Raw genomic sequence first — 19,160 nt, forward strand, 5'->3', positions numbered from 1 at the left:
TATATATATTTAAATATATATAAATATATAAAAATATATATATTATAGGGATAAATATATATAAATATATATATAAATATATTCCTTATTTTATGAGGATGTACCATCAGTGAGGACTGTGACCTGCCTGAATCCTGGGCAAATTTCTCCCACAATTTTTATGGATAAATTGCTCAGCCACTCTCACGTGGCCCTACAGACCAGGAATTCTGTAACAACTTCTCCTAAAGCTTCCAACTCTCCAGAATCTACAGAAAAGCTAAGAAAACAAACCCTGTGTCACACAATACAAATGCATATTTTGGGTGACAGATCATCACTTTCCAGTTTAATGATCCATTATGCCCTGGCCAGTCATATTTAAATAAGACTTGCTATTATCTAGTTTTCTCCACCATTTCACCAGTGATTTGTTCCACCACTATGTCAGCAAGAAGGAATTTTCCTTCTTAACAGCAGAATCCTGCCCTCTGGAAAGCCATTCCTGCATGGAACCACATCACACCACTGCCTCCCATCCTCTGGGCTCAGAGAGCTGCTTCCCAACAGCCCCATTCCCTATTTCCCTGTTGTTTGGGGTTTTTTTTTCAGAAGTCTGTGCTGATCCTATGGAATTTTGGGCTCCAGGTGCTCAATCCCAACAAACCAGGCAGTGTTACGGCCGAGAACTTCCATTCTTGCTGAAAAACCAGCTACATTTGCCCTCCTTGGACAAGCTACATGTGGAAAAGGGCTTCTGGAGTGGCAATGGTGGAGTCCTGGAACATACTGGAGTCATTTTTAATGCTCTGCAGGGCAGCTTTGTGCTGCCAACATCCCCTAATATCCTTTTTTTCCCAAACTGCTGTGATGTATCTCTAGGAAAAAGCGACTGGGGGGATCAGTCACAGGAATGACCTGGAGTGTCCCTGCGGTGTCACCTCCTTCCTGCCTGACCTGGATTTTCCCACCTCGAGGTGATCCCACTGGTGCAGTGAAGGAGAGGGTAAGCATAGAGGAAATCAGAAATGAAATGTAATAACCATGGACTACTTGCACAAAAACCAGGACCAAATGCAGCGTATTCCTTGCCCAATCTACAAGCAGCAGTGACATTTGGGCTTATCACAGAATCATGGAATGCTCTGGGTTGCAACAGACCTTAAAAATTACCTCGTTCCACCCTCTGCCATGGGCAGGGACACCTTCCACTAGCCCAGGTTGCTCCAAGCCCCTTCCAACCTGGTCTTGGACACTCCCAGGGATGGGGCAGCCACAGCTTCTCTGGGCAACCTGTGCCAGGGCCTCCCCACCCTCACAGGGAAGGGATTTCTCCTTAATATCCCATCCAAACCTACTCTTTTTCAGCTTTAAGCCATTTCCCCTTGTCCTGTCACTGCAAGCTCTTGTAATGGATTTGATGATCCCTGGGGTCCCTTCCAATCTGAGACAGTCTATGATTCTATGATTTTTAGCCTGTCACATAGGCAGGAAAACTGCTCCAGCTGCAGCCTCTGGAGTTCAGTCCATCCCTGGGCACCAGGCTCTGATGGCATGGCTGGGCAGTGGAACAGGAGCCATCCACTCCCGTTACAGGTGGGGGAATCAAATCTCTACCTCAGCAGGAAATTTATGCACTGTTAGCTCAGATAAGAGCAGCACAGGAATTATTTCCCTCCCTCTCCCTTCCCCCGTTCCCACTTGTTCTAAAAATAAGCAGGTCGGAAAAGGGGGAGATTTCATTTCCCCGGTGAGGGATCAGGTGGTGCCATTTCACAAGAGGCCTCTGTGTCCTTTTCAGATTTTGGGGAAAGAAAAAGAACTCATCACCATCTCCCAAGGCACCCAAGGCAGAGGAAGATGCAGAGGATAAGGATACAAGCAGGGATGGAGCACGAAGGTACCAACTCTGCACCTCAGGGCTTCACTTGTGGCATTTGCATATTTGCATTTTTCCACTGTTGGGGAAAAAATACTTTTACAAATGCCCAGCATTTCAAGCAGTACATTTCTTTCATGTGCCTGGCCCTCCCACGTGTGGAGCACTTGGAGATTTGTCATATTCTGGTACCAAGGCAGCAAGAGACACGCTGCAGCTGTAAAGTAGGTCATTGCAAGCACAGACCCCTAAGAGAATTAATAATTCTTCTTCCTTGATTACTGCAAGGCTTTTAACCAATTCACTGTGGATTTTCCATTTCACATCAAACACCCTGCAGTGTGGTAGGAGATAAACTGTTGTTGTTTTTTTTCCACGATCAAAGGTGTTAAATGGGAAGCAAATTTCAAACCCTCGGTTTTGTTTTCTTGTTTCCACACAGGGTTGTTTTTTTTTTTCTCCCCATAAATAAATATCCCCAATTAAGGGGATACAACAGTGCAAAGGAATGCTGAGCTCTCAAGGTAAGATTCTCTGCAGGGGGAGGATGCATCCACCCGGAGCAGGCAGAGAGCAGGGAAGGGTCACTGCTCCCAACATCCCTGGGAGCTTTTCCAGCTAAAAAAGATGTGTTTTGAGCACAGCAGGACCAACCCTGAGTGAGGGACAGGTACCAGCAGGGCAGGCAGATGTGCTGAGATGGCACCTGGCTCTGCTCAGGGGCACTGCCTGTCCTGAGGCCCCTCCACACACCAACTCACGCACACACTGACTAAATCTGCCTTTCTGCCTATTAACATTTCCCAATTACTGCATAATTTTGTTATGTAAAAATCTGTCAAACTTAAAAAAAAAATAAAAAAATCAGTTTGTTCATGAACTACTCCAAGTGGCTGAAGCTTCCAGTCTGTTCTTTTAAAAAAGCTATTTTTTTTCCCTTAAATTTGAACAAGGTTATCAGTCTGCTTCTAGAGAAACCTCAAAGAGACAACGGAGAAAGAGTGATTAAAGATACCAAATTAAAGAGACTGCTGCTCAAAAGGCTATACATGTATAAATAATCCCAAGGGATCCCACTCAAAAGATACATCTGGAGGCAAAAGAGAACCTGATAACCATGCAAGAAACAGAAAGGTTGTACTGTGCAGAGAAATGAAGGGTCACATTAAATAGACAGGGTGGCAGGGGGATAGAGGGAAAAGGGGAAATCAAAGTGGGAATCAGTTCAAAAAGGAAAATATTTTATATATATATATATATATATATATAAATAAAGACATAAAGAAATATTGAAATAAATAAATAAAAGGGCCACGCTGAAGGAGGATAAGCAGGAGGAAATCAAAGGAGTGCTCTCCACAAAAGGAGATGAAGGAATGAAAAGGAGAACAGACATCAAAGCAGGATCATCTTCCAGGAGAGGGAGAGGTGACTGGAATAGCAACGCCGGTGGCACACGGGCTTGGAACTTCAGCCTTGTACAAAACCCAGGGCTAAATCATTAACTGCTGCACAAACAAGAAAATATTACCCCCTTCCCAAGGTGTAACTGTTTGTTATTTGGATGATTCCATTGGCTCCCCTTGGTTTTATTTGCTGGAGAAGGTGGTTATTTCACCATTTATCTTCCTTTTCTTTGCAGTAGCACAGAATTGCACTGACACTGTCCCTGGGGTCAGACAAATCCCAGATCCCACCAGGATTCATCTGCAGGACTGTTGGAGCAGCAAGTCCCTGACCAACAGCACCTCTGACTGACACCCAAAAGAGTTTCCTCAGCACAAAACAAAGGGCACGGAAAAGTACAGTGCTCCAAGAATTCCTACAGCTCAGGTTGCGAGTTCCCAACAAGATATAAACCTGTAGCACATAATTTATTCTCTAATTATACATAAACCCACATTTGGTGCAGACAGTGCTCAGCCATGGAAAGGTTGTGCAGGGAGAGGTAACCAAGGAATAAACAAATGCCAGGGGCAGGAAGAAAGGGGCTGACACACACTGTTCATCCAGCACCACTTCAGGGCTGGCTTTGGCAGCAAACACAGCTCCTCTTATCAGCACAGATCCCTTTGAAGTGGCTGCCAGGCCTCCATCCAACACTCAAACCATCGGGCCCCTCCACGTCGTCACACAGCCCTGGAGAGGGATCCCATCCCAACCCAGGGACAGGAGCACTGGGAGACACAGCCACAGACCAGGCAGGCTTCCCAGGACATCCAAACACTGCCAACACAAAGCCTTTGGAAACCTGTGTGCAGTGCAGGCACCGCTGCTGGAATTTGGGGGGTTCAATGATTTTAAGACAGACCCAGCCAAGCTCTGCTGTGCCCGCTGCAGAGTGGTCTGAGGGGTCCAGGGGGAGCACATGAGAACCTCAGCCTGAGGATTCTCCATCCCACTCACTGGAAGAGTCAAACCCCACACGCTGCCACCACTGCTGATGTTCTTCTGGCCAGGGAGAAGGGCCTGGTGCTCCCAGCTCAGGCTCTGTGCTGCTCCAGCTCCCACTGCTGCCATGAGGACGCATTTCCTTCCCAGCACAGACCTTATCACACCCACCCAGGCCCTTTGCTGCCCTCAGGTTGGATTACAGCTGCACACTGGACTCAGATTCCCTTTGAAAAAGCTCTCCACTTCACACGGGGCGAGATACAGCAGCTCGAGAGTGGAGCAACAAAAGGGACCTTGAGCACATCCTTTCTTCCCTGCTCACCTGCTCCACCCCAGCACGACACAAAACACTGATTCGAGGAAGCCCTGAGTTACAAACGGCCCAAGGAAAGGATCTTGTGCCCCAGGATTTGATTCCCACTGCCCTCAGCAGAGGAGGATCTCTGTGCTGCTCTCCTCTCCATATTTCACAGCATTATTTACAACCCAGTGAGTAGTTCCTAAATATAAGTTACCAGAGCACCTGCAAGCAGCCAGACACACGTATAACTCTTTTAGAAGCTGTTTTCCAAAGAGGAGTGTGAAAAAGGAACATTTCTCAGACTCTAAAATAATGAAGTGTCCTTGTTTTTAACAAGGAGTCTCCATGAAACAAGGGCAGAGAGCTCCCAAACCAGCAGCAAGACTGGCACCACAATTCCAACAGCTACCGTTTTCACTGGAAAACAGAAAAAAATAAGCTCCTGTCTTAAACTACACCTGAGTGCCCTGACAGCACCTGAGCTAAGGCTGCACTTCATTAAACTGCAGTGCATGGTTAGAGCAGAGAGGAGATGGTGCAGAACCAGAGAACGAGCTGGAACGACTGCCTGGCACAGGAGAGGCAGGAAACTCCGGTCTCAGAAGCAGCACAGCCAGTTATTTCACTGCCATGGCCTGGCTAATTAGGTCTGTGGAGAAGCCACAGAAAATTTTCTGAGCTGCAGCAGCACACTCATCCAGCTCTGCCCCTGGAACTCGCTCTCATTTGGGTTTTTGATCAGGACCTCCAGACCTGCCTTGCCCAGCTCCGTGGGAGGGTTTGCAGCGAGGCACAGTGGCTTTATTTTCCATGCAGCTCCTGTATAAACCCCATCTGCTTCAAGGCAGATAAAAAGAGCTCAGCTTTCTGAGCTGTCACACACTACAGCAGCTCTTCTCCACTGAAAAAAAGAAAAGGATGCCTCAAAAGTTTAAAAAAGGATGGGAGATCCTAAGGGGAGAGAGAAGAGAAAGTTCTTCAGCGATTCCTCATCAACAGGAGTAGTTTCCCTCTGGGCTGATGTGGTTGCAGAGGCACAAAAATACATGTCATTCCTAAATATGCTGCCAAGCCACTGAATAATTCCCCATCAATACCTACAGACACTGATCAGAAAGGCAGCCTGAGTGAACAACCCTGGAGAAGTGACCTGATCCACTTGTCCCTGTTTTTTCATCCAGGAAAAGGTAGAAAAGGTACCATTTTGTCTGCTCATGGTCCAGAGATATTCCAACAACTCTTTGTGCTGCTTTTGGGATATATTACAAACATGCTGCAGAAGGGTTTCATATACAGGTAACATTTCTTTAAATCCATGGATTAAAAAGCTGATTTGCAATATTTTAACCACACACCTCATCTGTTTTCTAATCTGCAGTACCTTTTGTACCAATTCCTGCTGCTTCTCACAGCTCAGGAAGGGAAGGGATTCCAGTGAAAAAGCACAAGCAGCAGCAGATCCAAGTTCAGCCAAATTTCTCTATTTATCAGCTGCTACCAGATAAGAGAGAATGCAATTTTTGTTTTTAACCACCCAGCACAAGTGGAATAGTAATCAAATACCTGCTTTGGCCTTCAGCCAATGTGATATTCCTGGCAAACAGTCAGGCAACAAGTAGCTGGGATTTATTAACAAGTGCCTTTTGTTTGCTCAAATTATAAATATGGAGCTCGCCCTCGGTCTGCGAGAAAGAAACCAGAGGTGTATTTTGTTGCTGATCAGTTATTTATTTGTTTTTATTCCAGTCCTGCAGCCCAAAATAAAGCACAACCACGGGTTTGCCCTGTTTTATGAAGGGGCTGAAAATGAAGATGCCAGTTCCCAGCCAAAGTGGGATAATATCCATTTCCATGTTCCACTTTGCCAAGGCATTTTCCAGGCCACTTTGCTCAAGCACAGCCCTTGTTGAAATTCTGTGGGGAGATTACTTCTCCTTTGGAAGGATTAGAGGAATTGAAGAGTAACTGCCATTCAATAATCCCGTGTAAGTATCTAATCAACCATAATGTAATTACCAGAAAGTTTTAAAAGGTCAAAAAGGCCTCAGTGTGACGTTACTTGAAAATGAGAAAGATCCCTCCTCTGCTTGGGCAATGACTTAAAAATAAAGAAGTGGAAGAGAAACAGAGTGTAACAGCTGAATGTATTTTTCATACTCCATTAAAAACTCAGGGAACAGGCAGAGGACAAGGAACACCACAGTGCACTTGCACTGATTATCATTCTCCCCTAGAAATCACAACACACACAAAAACCTGCTGCAACAGAGCAAATTCATCCTGCTCTCCAGGTAACACAGAGATGCTGCTCCTTCGAGTGCATCTTGACACGAAATGTCTCCCACAATATTGAGCACACTGCTCATTTTCTAGCAGCCTGAACAAACTGCATTTTATAGACTTCCTCCAGCAGTTCGGGCAACAGGGAGAGGTTAAGAAATATCCGAACACTCTTTCCCCTCTCCAGGCCTTGCAAGAATAGAAATAAACTCCCTGAGCTCCTGACACATTGCAAGGGGGTGGGGGCAGAGAAATGGCTTTCAAAGTTAAGAGCTGCAATGATTTCAACATGTTAAGCAGCAGATGTTCCAGTGACTGGCAAATCTCTGCAGAGACCAGGGAACAGGAGTTTCAAAGCCTCCATATCGTGTTTCTTTAACTGGAAGAACAGATTCTTAATAGCAAAACCCTCCCACACTGTCCCACCTTTCTTCCCAGGTGGAAATCAAGGGGAGAGAAAGGGGAGAAGGCAAACAAAAGAGACTTCAGTTACATCTTTTCCTTTTTCCAGAGAATGACAATATACCCTTTTATTGTCTGGCATAGCAGGAATTCTCCCTAAGTTTTAACAGCAATTTCTCCTCCATGGCAGATGTAATTCTGTCTTTTGAGAGTTGTTCTTGACTATGTTCAGAGCTGAAGACCTGAAGCACTTCTGCTCATTTAATTCAAGTTTCAACATCCATATGAAGCCGCGAGCAGGTTAAGAGGAAAAAAAAAACAAACCACGGCCTGAATTTAGACCAACAAATCTCAACTGGCCTCATCTGGGAAAATCCTAAAACGCTAGAAGAATAAAGTTACTGAAAAAATTAAAACCTCAGGTGTTCAGCACAGGCAACAATAAATCAGTGGAACAAAAAAGTCTCAGATACCTTCTTGAAGAGGCGTCCTGAGTCCTCGCTGACCTGCACAAAGCGGGGGATGATGTTGTTGAGATAGATGTCACTGAGGGTGGTGTGGTCCCTGCTCTCCCTCTTCACCTGATTGAGCAGCAGGTTCCAGCAGTTCACTGGCGACAGCACGTTCTGATCCTTCCTAGAAAGGGCACAGAACAGAAAAAATTGGGTAGGACTCACCTGAGGTGGACACAACGATTCTGCTCGTGATGTCCTGTGTCCGTAAATGCTGGAAATGCAGCCCTGGGATGGATGGATTTGCTGAGGGAGAGGAGAGCAGAGGAGAACACAGAAAACACACCCTCAGCTGCATCTCCCTCCATTCCCAAGGCCATTGGGTTTTTGTCCCCCCAGCAAACAGATCCTGCAAATGCAGGCTGCAGTGTGCCAAATGCAGGCTTTAATTTTTCCTTCTGAATCCAGGATTTTGTGCATAAATCAGTGCCTGAGGGAGAGTGGTGGCTCCAGTGTCTGACAACAGGTTTCACGGTCCTGTCTCGAGCATTTGTGTCTCAACCACAATAAAAAGACTTCAAGCACCCAGTTGGCTAAATAAGCATCTGCATAGGAAACAAAATGTTGTGTTTCATGTACAAACCCAATTATGTGAAAGCATCTCTATCTGTCCTGAGCCAAAGAGACAGAAACACTCGCACAAGCAGCTTTATTTTCTCATCTTTGAACCTTCTCCACCTTATTACGGCTGATGCACCCTGCAAATAAGCAACACAAAGGGAGATGAGAGGAACCTCAGCTTCTTTGGATCAGCATTTCATCTGCTGAAAGGAGTAAAGTCATTTTTGGGGGGCACCATTTTATCCCAGATAAAAGCAGGGAGGTGAGCAGGGATCGTGTGAGGTGCTCCAGTAATGCTTGGAACTGGCACATCCAGGTGGAGCCTTAAAAACATCACTTACTTCTCCCTAGGTCTGTTTATCATTCATTTACAGCACAATAATATTTATTTAGAAAAGACTAAGTCAGATCTGTGGTGCAAAGCCAAAGCTCTCCTTGATTGTCGTACGTGACTGTATCGGATTTCTTTCCTCTTAAAAAGAAATGTGGTTTAATTTCCATTGAAAAGGGAATATTCTGCACTTGAAAGGACAGCAATCTCTGCTGCAAGAAATGTCTGACATTGGGAAAATGGGAAAACTAAGCCAGGGCAGACTTTCATTACCCTTCTCATGACATCAGCGGTTGGATTTGTGGTGCAATATGGATAATTTTAGATAAAGAAGAACAGTTCGGAAGGGCTGAGCTCGATGCTTTTTTTCTAAAAAAAAAAAAAAGAAAGAAAAGCTCAGGAATGACTGCAGCCTGTGCTTCTCAACTGCTTCAATGTTTGGAGTGTGTGTGTAGTGGGAGGGGATATAAAAAGGAATCTGGGCTTTTTGAGTAAAAATATAAAAATAAAAAAAATAAAAATAAAAAATAAAAATAAAAATTAAAAGTAAAAGTAAAAATTAAAATTAAAAATAAAATAAAAATTAAAAATAAAAAATAAAAATTAAAAATAAAAATAATTTTTAAAAAAAAAAACACAAACATGAGAAGGCACGGGGTTTTGTTATTGTTTTTAGTGGTGCCAGCTTTTTAGAGACAGTATTTTCCTTCATATCCCAGTGTCCTGCACTGCAGGTACAAATCCAGATGGAATAATCCAAGTGCAGAACTGTACAAGGTTCAAACTGCCAGATGTTGAGCCTTGTAAATCAAATAGCTGCCCCTCATCTGCAGCCAGTGTTTGCAGCATAATGCTCGTTTTCTTAATGTGCCACAGAGCTAATTAGTGACTGTGAGAGCTACATAATAGAATTGGGAATCTTTGGGTGCTGACCAGGCTGCAGCCAAAGTGATGAGCAAAGCAGAGCAGGAGCCATGTGCTCTGAGCCTGCTGAGACAGAGATAGGAGCTGCCACCACAAGAGAAGGTAATGAACACATGAAGGGTTTTTATTTCCACTAAAAAGAGGGCAGGAGGAGAAACAGCATCTCCAGGAGGAGCTTCTCCAAGGAGCAGTGCTGGGTCAGAGGTGTACAGGCCAAATGAAGAGCCACCAATCCTGCCAACAACCTGTGGTTCAGGCAGAAGAAAGGATATAAAGAAAAGTTTATGAAGGACAGGACTATAAGATATTAAAAGCTGGCTGGTTTGCTCCTTCACACCAATGGTGTCACAGCACTTTACCCGCTGACTCAGTGTTTGCCCTCTAAAGCTGGCAGAGCTACAAGTGAAAAATCAACCAACGACCATGAAGAGTTTGGGAATGAAACTTAGAACAAAAAGCTCAAACTCTCCACCAGCTGACCCTGTTCTAGCTGTTCAAAACCCTGCCTCAACATCCCCAATGGACCGTCAGTCCAACCCCACCACGAGCAGCTTGGAAGAGCTGAGAGCCTCGAGGACCACGAGTTATGAATGCATGGAGAGGAGCAGAGAGCAGGTCCAAGGGCCTCGCTTCCCAAAGCAAACTGAAGCACCAGGGGGGACCAGAAGAGATGCAATAGTTAACTGGACAATTCCCAGCTGTCCAGCCTGCCCTGCCACAACACCCCGAGCTATTCTAAGGCAGCACATAGCAGGAATACCAGGAGCCCACGAAAAGCCTGGTGAGTAAAATCACTGGTGTCTAATGGCGCCAGATGGGTTGTTGACACACTCCATGTGGTTACACATGAAAGGCCATCCTGCAGGAAAAAAATAATCCCAACCCCACATGTTTCCAATCCGCGGCCGGGATTGTCACCTTGGGATGCGCCGCGAGCGCCGCACCCGGAGCTCAACCCCGGCACATTTCGAGGTTTTTCATTTAAATTCCTTTAATTTCCCGGTGTCTGATGGGTTCACTAACCCCTTCGGTGCCTCCTTGAAATGGTCCTTTGCTGTTGAACAGGTTTGATGTCTCCATGACAAGGTTTTTACAGGAAGGGAGACAAAACCTCCCCGTTATTTGCCAGCGACGGTTTTCCCAGCAAAAAGCAGAGAAAGGCAGGAATGAAATGGAAAAGGAAAGAGGTACTGACTTGCTCCAAACATTCCAAGAAGCCTTTAAAACTCCACACAGCTTAGGGCACCTCTAAAACTGCAGCATTTCCCGGGGTGGAACGTGGCCACAGTTTTCACAACACGGAGCAGAAGTTCTACAACTGTTTACAGCAAACCCTTTTCAATCGTAACCACGAGCAGATGGCAGAGAGGCAAATTGTGATTTTCATTAACCATTTGAATCCTCAAAGGAGCTGGCAAATACACTCTGCTTCCAGTTTCATGTCACCACAGAGGAGGGGTGAAAAGGGGAAGGAAAATATGCAACAGGGACCGCTGGGTACGACCAAGAACGAGCTCCATTTCCACACATTCCGCAGGATGACGGAGTCAGTGTTCACCCTGAAGTGATAAAAACTGATGAGATCAACCCAAAACTTTAGGACTTGGATATGAATTTTCCCAAAGTGCTGGCAACTTCACATTCACAACAACTGCTGGAGTCAAACTCCCCCCGCCCCGTGAAGGGGACGAGGGGAAGAAAGAGGAGGAGGAGGAGGAGGAAGACGCCAAGATCCAGGTTTATTTCAAGCACTATTTATACTCACATAAAGATGGTGTGATGATAGTGAATCTGGAGAGTTTATTTAGGTTAGCCTAAATTACAACAGATCACAGCAATCAGGGGTGTTTGGGAGCAGGAAGAGGAAGTTGTGCACAGATTTTTAGGGAACCACAAAGTATGAAGCTCTGTGGTTTCTCGGGCGTTATCTTGATGGGGTCCCTGTGCAACTTCCACTTCAAAGTTTTCAGCTGGTCTCAAAAGATCAGAAGGGAAGGCTGAGCCTCAAATATCTGAAATGTCTTAATTAAATTACTCATTCATACAAGGACCTTGCAGACAATCCAAGATTTGTCTGCTTTAAGCAAGCAGGAGAGAGAGCCAGACAACAGTGACACAGAGTTGGGCACTGCAAAGTAACAGCAGAAAATACAAAATAGATTAAAAAAAAACAACAAAACAAACAAACAAAAAATAATTTTAAAAAAGTGATTAAAAATTTGAAAAATTCAAAAACCACATCCACAAATCAGGAATAGGAATATTGGGTTTCCATAAGGAGCACCAGACAAGGGAATGAATCAGATGAGAATTAAAATATTACTAAATAAACACTCAAATGAATGAACACAGAATCACAGAATGGTTTGGGTGGGAAGGGACCTTAAAGCTCATCCAGTCCCACCCCCTGCCATGGGCAGGGACACCTTCCACTAGCCCAGGTTGCTCCAAGCCCTGTCCAGCCTGGCCTTGGACACTTCCAGGGATGGAGCAGCCACAGCTTCTCTGGGCAACCTTTGCCAGGGTCTCCCCATCCTCCCAGGGAAGGATTTCTTCCATACATCCAACACAAACTTCCCCTTTTCTATTTGAACCTACCCCCCCATCAGTTCCTCATGAAGGGTCTCCTCTCCCAGGGACATCACACTGTCCACGGGAGCAGAAAACTTTCCCGACCACCCTTCCTGTGAATGATGGTTTTAAAACAAGTCTCCTGGTGGTAACACACAACATCAGAAGTTTCCTGTTCCACCTCCCCAAAATTTTCAGGACCTGCTCCCTAGGGGTGTTCAATGGACACTTCCAGACCCAAAACACACCCCAAAACAGTCCACCCTGCAAACCACGGGAGCTGGAGCCAGGCCAAGGGGCAGAGCAGAGATTTAATTGTTGCTGTGAACACTATTTCAAACCTCCCTGAATTTTGCACTCTGGCAGCAGTGGCTGCAATCACACCAAGCAACTCAGGGCGAGACTGGGATCACTGATATGATGAAAAGCAGCACAGAAATCCCCCCCTGAGGCTTTACATCCATTTTCCCTGGTCACGTCTCCCTGGCTCTCTGCATTCAAGGAGGTCACTGAATAAATGAATGTTTCATGCTTAGAAAAACCTCCCAAACGCTGGTACTTGACAGACTCGGGCAAAAATGTGCAGGACTCAGCTCCATCAAAAAGAATCACAGGTCAAAATAGCCTATGACAATGTTTTTTACTATCATCATCATCATTATTATTATTATAAACATTATCATAACGATGATAATGTAATTGAAGTCCACGTGACCCAAATGCTTCTGTCAATACCTCCCTCACAAAGCCTGTATCATCTTTGCTTTAAAGAAACCATTTGGCTTTTAAGGAAAATTAAAGCTGAACTTCTCTGCAAGCTGCTCATTCAGCTCGAGCTCTGATTTTCCCTGACACAGCTCAGCGTTAACTGCAAATTTTGAGAATTACAAGCATGGACATCCATGCTGCTCCCTGCCCTTCTCTTCCAAAAGATTCCAGTTATGAACATCTGTTGTTTACAAGTGCTCAGCCTGAAGGTTGCCAGACTTATTCTGCATCTTCTACTTCAAGGCAAGGGCTGCCAGAAAGCCATCTGAATTTCATGCTGGGATATCCTGGACATTCAGCTCTCCAGCTGACAATTGCTACTCAGTGTCCTGCTTCCAAAGATTATCTTGATTTAAAATATGGCCTTAAAATAGCACTGTCTTTTCACTTTTTTTTTTTTCTTTTTTTTTTTTTTTTCTTTCCCATTTTCTCTCTTGAAAGGAATCACTCAAGATTTGCCACGGTTTTTATGCTTTTTGAATAGTCAAATGCCTCTAGGACAAAAATCACGTGAAACAGGAGGACTGAAGGGTGGAGCTGAAGGCCCCAGGGTCTCACTGGAGTGGGACAGAGCCTTTCTCAGGGGCTGGAAGTCAAGAAGAGACCCCCAGACCCAAGAGACACCTGTGAGGTGGATGCTCTGATTTACCTGCTACACACCTTAGTCAGGCAGATCTTTAAGGAGCAATGACTACACCAAACCTGTGACCACCAAGCTCTTGTAACAACCAGAGTTAGAAGACTTGGGCTATAAAATGCCTTTTTTTTTCCTCCACTCCTTGTGCCACTCCTATTTACCAGTGGGTTCTGAGGAATATATATAATATATATACCAAATATATACATTGTGTATGACTCTTTCATAGCCTGTTCTGACTGAAAAAAACACATTTTTAGAAGAGAACAGGCAAAATGAGGTCTAACAGCCACGGTGGAGAGTTAAAAGCAAGTAAAACCTGGGATATATCCAACTGCCATCAACTCGTATGTCACCTTGGTTAAATCAATCTGTTCCCCTTCTTCAGACATCTCAGATGAGAATAACACACACCTACCTCTGTAAATCATTTTAAGATGCCCCAGTGAAGCTTCAAGCTGAGCACTGTGCAAACACCCTTTCAGTCCAGCCCCAGCTATGCAGAGTTTGCTGTAAAGAACCAACTGCCCACATTTCAGAACCCATATGGAAAATACTCCTACAAGGACAGGCTGAGAGAAATTGGATTTGTTCAGCCTGGAGGAGAGAAGCTTCAGGGTGACCTAACTGTGCCCTTCCATACCTGCAGGAGCTGAGAAGAAAGGTGGAGAGGAACTATTTACAAGGGCTTGGAGTGACAGGACAAGGGGGAATGGCTTTAAACTGACAGAGAGGAGGTTTAGGTTGGATATGAGGAAGAAACTCTTCCCTGTGAGGGTGGGGAGGCCCTGGCACAGGTTGCCCAGAGAAGCTGTGGCTGCCCCATCCCTGGGAGTGTCCAAGGCCAGGTTGGACGGGGCTTGGAGCAACCTGGGCTGGTGGAAGGTGTCTCTGCCCATGGCAAGGGGACAAGATGATCTTTGAGGTCCCTTCCCACCCAAACCATTCTGGGATTCTGTGCAAACGTGCCCACCTGACCAGCTCCCCCTCCGAGGCAGGAAAACAAACCCCACGCAAAGCCTTTGTGAGAACCCCCCCAGCAGCCTGCCCTTTCCCCTGCTCTTTCCTTGAAGCCTGTTCCTTTTTCCAGCTGCTGGAGGAAGCCACACAATCCAATTTCAAGGGTCAGCCTGAAGCCTCCTGCCCTTGACAGCGTTCCCTTAAACGATCACAGTCGGAGCAACTCGGCAATTCCATAATAGCTGTTGAGTATGAAAGCACATGCAAATTACAGGGTGAGTGCCTGGCAGATTCCCTCCCTGCGTGTGTGTTATGGGATCTAAAAAGGGCCAGTGACACGGGGAGCAGGCCCTGAATGATACGGTACCTTCCGACATAATTGCCGGGTTATGGGGAGAGCAGCCCATTACGGGGTATTTATAGGGTCAGAGCCAGGCAATTACAGCCCAGGGCTCCTCTCACAGACATGTAATCCCAGGCTGCTGAGGAGGAGAGATCTGATGGCTGCCTTTGATCAAACAGGCTTCTGGGGGCTTCCCAAGGAGATTACAGCTTCAGCATCTCCAGAGGAGATACCAGCCAAGATAGTCTCCCCAGCTCAGACAGGGCAGTGGGGAGGAGAGGTAATTATAACTGGAATTGCTTCCTTACTGATCCCTGTGGTATTCTGACACAACTCTGACTGTCGCAGACAGCAGACAAGTGGCCAAACAAGTCCTAGGTGGAGGTGCCCAGGACAGACAGCTTGACCTGTGCCACTGCTGTGGCCAGTATTGCCCACAGAATTGGTTTTTTCTCTTATTCCAACTCTTGACCAACTTTACAACTCATACACTTGGGACTCAGACTTTGCAGGGGTAACATATTCCAAGAGCAAGGTATTTTTCTGTCATTTTTCTGCTCCTTAATGTGAGTGAAATGAGGAGCCTGAGCAGCATCAGCTCTTTCCCTGCAAACTGAAGTCGATGCTCATGAACAGCTTTCAGAGTATTTTGGGCAATGCCCTGCACTTGACCAGAAAAGCATTGACATTTAACTCAGAAATTCAAGCTAAGGTTTTATGTGCTGACAAAATCACCTCTCCAATTCAGGCTACACTCCACAGCTGGGATATCTGAGGTCAGTTTTGTCCAGGTACAACTCTGTAAATCTTATCTGAAGGACAAACAGCTCGAAAACCCGGGCAGGGGTCAATAAGGAAACTGCATTAGAGCAAAAAAAATTAAAAATAAAAAATTTAAAACCCTGCAGTATCACAGTTAGGATGAAGCATTAATTCACATGAAGTATGACACCATGTAGGAGTCTGTCTGACTACAGTCAAAACTTCCACATTATACATTCACTCTAAATCTCCAAATAGGAACTTTCCCAGCAATGGAAGCTGGATATAAAAGCGTTTCTATGGGATGTTTCACACCGTGTAATATAAAGGAAATCACCTCAATTTTCACCAGGAACAACAACAAAATCAACTGAAAAGACCAATCATAATGCAAAGGAAAATTACAGTTCAAGGCATAATTTCTTTAGTGCCATCTTAAAGGCATGTGCAGAATACACACAAGCTTATGGCTGTAACAACATTTGCACTGGAGAGGAAAAGAAAAAACACTTCAGACAATGACAGGTCTATAGATAAGCAGAATAACTCTTCTCCAGCCTGTCAAACAGCTCTGCTGGGCAGTCAGGCTTTCCCAACAACGCAGCACAATGTGTGTTTTAAAGGAGAACCAAATTAAACAACATCAAAGCTGCACAGAAAGGAAACTAAAATGGTGCCTCCTTAATGGCTTCCACAAGAGGAGCTGCTGGTGGAGCAGGAAAGCTGCTGCTGCATCCCCACATCCCTGCAAACACAGCAACAACCAAACACAAAACCCGGGGAACAGCCCGACCCAAACAACGCTCGAAGTGACGCCGCATTTTGGGCGGGGGCAGACCCAGATGGATCCTCTCAGCCCAATCTGTCCAAAGCAGAAATGATTCAGGTCCCAAGGCTGCTTTAGCTCCGTGTGTTTTCCCCAGCTGCTGCCCTGACAACAAAACCCAACAAGCCCCGTGCTCTGCCCAGATGTCAACCCCAGGAGCTCCGTGTTGGTCACCTCCTCGCCGGGCTGGTGGCTCTGAACCAGCCCCTTCTTCATCCACAGGTCCTCTCCTGCATCCCCCCCTTCCCTGGGAAAAGCACCTCCTGGCAGGAGTCAGGAGTAAATCAGAAAGACTGAAACCACGTTCCTACATGTGTTAATCATCCCAACTCAGATAAGTGGGGAAGAACCAAAAACCAGGAACAACCACAGCAATAGAGTCAGATCCACTTGGCTTCACGCTTCAAGCAGGGAGAAAACTGACTGTTAATAAGGACATCTTTAAATTTTAACTGAGTCCCATCAGCTTAGTACCTCGGGATTCCCCTGCCCTCAGTGGCACAGATCTGTTGGACTCAGGAGTACTCCTGGCCTCGTTTCTCTACTGTTTGAAGTGATAGTAGCAGAGATACAACACTCAACTCCCACACTGAGTATGTGTGGGATACTGAAAACAGAGAGCTGACAGCATAAAACAGATTGGAAACAGTCACCCATAAAAAACCCCCAAAAAACCAGACCAAAGCCACCAGCACTGAAGGAAATCCTGGCTTTGTCCCCCAAACGTGGTGCACAGCTTTGCCCACCTTCCCCAAGAAAATTATGCCTTTCAGACATGCCAATTTTTACCATTTCATTCCCTACTGACAGCATTTGACCTACCAGGAATAACTGAAATAAGCATCCAGGAACATGGAATGGGTTCTGTGTTCAACCCAAACCTGGGAAACATTTGGCTCTGACATTCACAGCAGTGCTGGTCCCTACATTCATTAGATCAACTCTCTTTCCCATTCCTACCCTTGCAATCGAATCTCCTGGGGGAGGGAGGAGGGAGAGAATAAAGGGCAAAAACAAAAGGCAAATACTCTACTTGAATTGCTGGTCTTTGGTGCTCCTAGTTTTAGCCAGGAATCTCTCAGCCAACTTCTCCAAATTCCTTGAGTAATCCATCTCAATCTCTGCCTTCTTGCGGAAGAAATCCTGCAAGTCCTGCAGTAGCTGGACCCGAAGCTCACACTGTTGGTCAAGGCATTTCAGCTGCTCTACCAATTGGGCACGGATCTCTGCAACAAATAAAAAGCACTAAAGATTAAACAAAATCCCATCAGAGAAAAAAAAAAAACAACAAAACATGAAAAACCTCCAAGAAAATATAGTTAAAAATACGTTCCCTCATTAGCGACATGTCAGCAAAGCTCCATCACCGTGATTGACTCTACCTGCAGACAGAAAATGATTGCAGTTGTACCTTGGAAATTCAGCCAAAAACCTGCAATTTGGTGCACAGACCTACCAGCAAAGCTTCACTGCTGGAAAGTGCATCAGTTACAAGTGTCAAGTGCATTTTTGGCATCCAGAACAAGTGGTCACTGCCTAAAAATGTACTGAATCTCAGTCTGGAAAAAGGGCTAAATGCTGCAATACCCCACGTCAGCTCCGAAAATCACTTCAGGGAATTTCTATCAAATTCCTCCGCAGACAATTCCTGATGCAGAAACAAGACGTTGCACATTCTGGGGCACTCCCCGAAGGCACCAATTTTGGATTATTCAGTTGGTTACTGAGTCTCCAGCTGTGCAGCTCTCGTTGGAAACCAAGCCATGAAACAGAGAAAAGACACCCCTTCAGGGAGCCAACACGACAGCACTTCCCACCAGGGAATTATCTCCAGGAAGATGCTTTTTAAAAATACCTGCAAGTATCATATCTATGTCTGAAGGACTCATAAAGCACACGGATATAAGTGTTAATATTGTAATTAATGATATTAATTATTAACACATATTCATCATAATTGCAGCGTAATTATTAGGAATATATCTACACGAACACAATATTTTACAAACAGTTTTCAAACGTTTCACAAATATGAAAACATCTCCCATTAGCACAGAGCCAGGTGTCCTCCTTATCCTGAATTTGAGGGACAGAATAGTGAAATGACTCACTCACGGTCAAAGAGGGCAAGAAAACACAGCAGAAGCGTGTCACTCTCAGTCTAAAAATGCAGAAATATTCAGTGATGCAGCCAGTAAAGGTTATTTGGCTTTTATACAGGCAATAAACTCAACATGAAACCAATAAAATATGCACTTTCATCTCAAGGTCTTTGAGCAGTCAAACTGTAGAGAGGCCTGACTGTTACTGCTGCTCTTTCCAAAGGTTTTCCAAGCTGTGCTGTTCCAAGCTGAATCCAGAACCAGCAATAAAATGACTAAAATTCACATTTCCAGCACTCACAGCTTTTCTTCCCATCGACGCGCTGCGACTGCGAGTTTGTCGCCACAGCTGAAAGCGGGGACGGGATCATTTCCCAAATGCAATTTTTTAATCAAATCCTTCATGGCTAATTCCTGAAATACATCATCTCAGAGGCCAGCCTGGCTCCTCGGCGTGCTTGTCCCCTTGCCCAGAAAAAAGCAAACCATCTGGACCTCCGTGGCTTCACTCCTGCCATGCTCTGTTGAGCATCAGCTGCCTCAACTCCTGCTCACATCTGTGGGAGCAGTTTTAGGGGACCCATCTTTATTTTAGGGACTCCCAAACCCAAAATAAAATTACAGCTTC

General features: G+C 45.3%; 1 protein-coding gene across 4 annotated transcripts in view; it reads right to left on the bottom strand.

Annotated features, from left to right (window-relative positions):
• The window catches only part of SRGAP2 (SLIT-ROBO Rho GTPase activating protein 2), a 108,159-nt gene that overhangs the window by 53,952 nt on the left and 35,047 nt on the right, over positions 1–19,160 (bottom strand). For all 4 annotated transcript variants that reach the window (XM_017832171.1, XM_017832169.1, XM_017832170.1 and 1 more), the window contains exons 3-4: positions 17,464–17,656; positions 7,709–7,871 (exon numbers count right to left, since the gene is read on the bottom strand). In XM_017832171.1, coding sequence (XP_017687660.1) covers positions 7,709–7,871; positions 17,464–17,656 — 356 coding nt within the window. The remainder of the gene's footprint in view (positions 1–7,708; positions 7,872–17,463; positions 17,657–19,160) is intronic.

This window comes from Lepidothrix coronata, unplaced genomic scaffold, assembly GCF_001604755.1.
Source record: "Lepidothrix coronata isolate B3197 unplaced genomic scaffold, Lepidothrix_coronata-1.0 Scaffold199, whole genome shotgun sequence".
NCBI lineage: Eukaryota > Metazoa > Chordata > Aves > Passeriformes > Pipridae > Lepidothrix > Lepidothrix coronata.